The 3,208-nt window shown below is 54.0% G+C and overlaps 2 protein-coding genes across 3 annotated transcripts in view; both read right to left on the minus strand.

Moving 5' to 3' along the window:
- Positions 1-28, minus strand: part of LOC105310335 (neural retina-specific leucine zipper protein-like) — a 1,577-nt gene extending 1,549 nt beyond the window's left edge. Inside the window, exon 1 of the mRNA XM_011386527.1 lies at positions 12-28. Coding sequence (XP_011384829.1) covers positions 12-28 — 17 coding nt within the window. The remainder of the gene's footprint in view (positions 1-11) is intronic.
- Positions 29-199: 171 nt separating this feature from the next.
- On the minus strand, positions 200-1,827 carry NRL (neural retina leucine zipper). Of its 2 annotated transcripts, none has more exons than XM_023526696.1 (2): positions 1,762-1,827; positions 200-532 (listed from the first exon to the last, which is right to left on the minus strand). In XM_023526696.1, exons 1-2 carry the CDS (start codon positions 1,825-1,827, stop codon positions 200-202), a joined length of 399 nt encoding a protein of 132 aa, XP_023382464.1. The 2 variants fall into 2 exon arrangements, with proteins under 2 accessions (XP_023382464.1, XP_011384825.1); XM_011386523.1 differs by having other exon boundaries at positions 1,447-1,827.
- Between the last annotated feature and the right edge of the window lie 1,381 nt (positions 1,828-3,208).

Raw genomic sequence — 3,208 nt, forward strand, 5'->3', positions numbered from 1 at the left:
GAACCCTCTACCAGAAAATGACCAGCATCTAACCTCGGAGCCAGCCTTGAGGGTCCAGGAAGTTTGGGGATATTGGTGTGATTATGCAAAGGAGTTTCTGGTACCAGAAGGCGCTAGTAACCACCTAACGAATGGTACAGCCTCTTCCTGGGTTGTGGCCCCCACCCACATATTCAACCACTCTGCGGCCACAAGCGGCTCAAAGGAAAAAGTGGGCGTGGTCCCCGGACCCCGGGCCGCTGGAGGCCAGCCGGTCACAACGAGCTTTGTAGAGGTCACGCTCCCTGGCCAGGCGGGCCACCTCGGCGCGCAGCGCGTCCAGCTGGGCGGCCAGGCGGGTGCGCTCGGCCTCCAGCCCGCGCCGCTGCTGCAGCCGCTTGGAGCGACAGGCCTGCGCGTACCCGCGGTTCTTCAGCGTGCGGCGCCTCTGCTTCAGCCGCAGTGCCTCGTCGCGCCCGCAGCCCCGCAGCTGCCGGTTTAGCTCCCGGACAGACATCGACACCAGCGCAGCGTCGGAAAACCGCTCCGCCAGCTGCAGAAGAAGCGGGCAGAGATCTGTCAGCAACGGGGTCCTACCTGTCCCGCTCCGCACTCCGGTCCGGAAGCGAGGCTGGCCCCGCCCCCAGGAAGGCTCCGCCCCCTGCTCCCGCCTTTACCTGGACTCTCGCCCTTGCATTGAATCTATCTAGCAGTTCAGACCCTGTGGGATACGAATACTCCCGGGCCCGCACGGGTCTTTGTGGAGAAACTCGTGCCCTGTTGGGCCCTCCCGGCTCTGCAGGCCCAGCCTCCCACTGTCAGGCGAGCCAATCTCGCATCTGAACCCGGCGCCGCCCCTGCGCCGTCCTTAGAATCTGGCTCCAGGCTCACGCGTGTCCAGTGGACCGGTGCCCAGATGGACCCCGCCCCTCCAACGCACCTAGCTCGCCTGTGCTGAAGGCCGCAACCCTGTGACCCTCAAAGGATTTGGATTACATCCTAATGCCCTCAACACCCCCATCTGTGTTTATAATTAATAGGATGATGAGTCTCAATCCTTTCTGAGAAGGTTGGAGGGTGGGGAAGAACAAAGTCTTGAAAAGGCCAACCTCATTCCTGTTGCCACAGTCTTAACTCGGCTCCATTCCACGCACAACCCTTTCCCTGGTTTCTACGCACAGTGTATCTATTTACCTCACGGTAATCGCTTGCTCTCCGACGCCCTTTAATTCTCAACTCTCCCCTTTCTATCCTCTTCTAACCTTATCTTCTCCCCTCTTCCTCCTGGTTCAGCCTATTCATTTCTCTTTATTTGGAAAAAAAGGGAGCGGGCGGAACTAGTTTTCTCCATCTGATTTCTTCTAAGGGCTCTTCTTCTTTACTCCTGCCCTCTGCCTCTTTCTCTGTCCGGAATTCTCCCTCCTCTCTTACTCTGCCTCCCCTTAGACCAACTCACTGATCACTCACCTGGGCATGTTGGGCTCCTGTCTCCTCTGGGCTCCCTGGGTAGTAACCGTGGGGCCCATCAACAAGGACTGGGCTCTGACCCTGCAGCAGCTCCGCCGCCTCCTCAGGACTCAGCCCCAGCGCCTCCCCAGACCCCAGCTGCTGCTGCAGGGTGGCCAGCCAGTACAGCTCCTCCAGGCCAGGCCGGGGACTCTCGGTGGACCCCACCATGCCAGACTCACTGAAGGTGGGTGACGGAGGCACTGAGCTGTACGGTGTGGAGCCCAGTGAGGCTGTGGGGGGGCCAGATCGCCCCTCAGAAGGTTCCCGCTTTACCTCAAACTTCATCAAGTCAAAGTCATTGACATATTCCATGGCCAGAGGGCTGGGAGGCAGTGCCATTATGGGGCTGGATTGGGAAGAGCACACCTACAAAAAAAAAGAAGAGAGGTTTGGAGCACCTAGATGCTGCCCGCCAGCCTCCTTCACCAAAACTTGCTCTCCCAAAGCCCAAGTGCCCTGGAGCCTGAATTCTGGAAAGCCAAGGTGATGGTACAGCCCCATTCCCTGCATAGTCACCTCCAGATTAGGGGCCAACTTTTCAGATGGCAGGGTCTCCTGACCAGAGGATATGGAAGCTTAAAGGCCTGAACAAGGAAGAGGATAACACAGTCTCTGGCCCCACTGGTGCCTCTGAGATTTATGAAAAACGAGGAATATGGCAGTGCTCCAACTCTAGTGCTGGGACATGCTGAGACACTCTGTCATCTCAAGAGGCATTATTCCATTTCCAAGCAATTAAAAATTTTTGCTTAATTAACTGTGACAGAGTATGTGTATGTTTTAGGACAATGGGAAGGCATGTATGCTGTGAATTTTAATGTATAGGATAATGTGCTGTTATACCTCTCTCTCAGAGCCAATGCTTTGCACATAGAAGACCCTCAGTGTGCATCTGTTCTATGGATTAATCAGTCAATGATTCCTTTTTATAGGAATGAAAGACTTTCCAAGTGGAGGGGGGGGGGGGATGTCCTAGAATCAATTCTAGAAAGATCAGGACTGAGTGGCGACCATCTTTCCCAAAGTCAGTTTCTCAAATGGGAACTGACAAAGATTGGTTTTCCTCCTTTTATTCAGAATCCTCTATGTTTTGTGAATTTGAGCAGATCACCTTCCCCTCCTGACCTCAGTTTCCCTTTCTGTTAAATGAAGGCAGTTAGACTTCAACATTTCTCAAAGACTGTTCTGTGAAATACTAAGTCTGAGAAATACCCAAGAAGAGGTCTGTGCTCAGATAACTTTGAAAAATGCTGCCTCCTGTCCCCACCTCTTGCACATTCACAAAGCACAGTGGCATATTAATCTGAGTCCTTCAATAAACCATCTGTTCAACTTCAGTACAGTGTCCCAAACTTATGTCACTAAGGAACTCGCCTTCCTTTTATCAACCATGGAACACATACTTTCCTGAGGAACTTCTGGCTAGATAACCTCGGAGCATCTTCCTAGCCTAGAAGTCCCAAGTCCTAGCTCAGCTCCAAGTTCCAGCAACCATACCCCCAGCCCCAGAACGGGCAAAGCAGGGAGTGCTCATCCCCAGGGCTGAGAGTTTAGCTCCATCGTGATGCCCCAAGCCTAAGTAGCCCTCTTTGCAACCACATCTCATGCCCCTAGACTCTGCCCAGATGGCAGGAGGAAGGACAAGTCCTCTCTCTCTTCCTGTTCCAGGGAAGAGTTGTTTCCCTATCTACTGAGCCCTTCACCTTTGAAAGGATGGTGG

Source organism: Pteropus vampyrus, unplaced genomic scaffold (genome assembly GCF_000151845.1).
Source record: "Pteropus vampyrus isolate Shadow unplaced genomic scaffold, Pvam_2.0 Scaffold2392, whole genome shotgun sequence".
Taxonomy (NCBI): Eukaryota; Metazoa; Chordata; class Mammalia; order Chiroptera; family Pteropodidae; genus Pteropus; species Pteropus vampyrus.

What these genes read in the sequence shown, in the direction of transcription:
- NRL (XM_011386523.1), bottom strand. Translation starts at nt 1,827, where the DNA reads ATGGCACTGCCTCCCAGCCCTCTGGCCATGGAATATGTCAATGACTTT. An exon ending in CAGGAGCCCAACATGCCCAG is followed by an intron (nt 533 to 1,446) that starts GTGAGTGATCAG and finishes CTTCTTCTGCAG; the next exon opens with CTGGCGGAGCGGTTTTCCGA.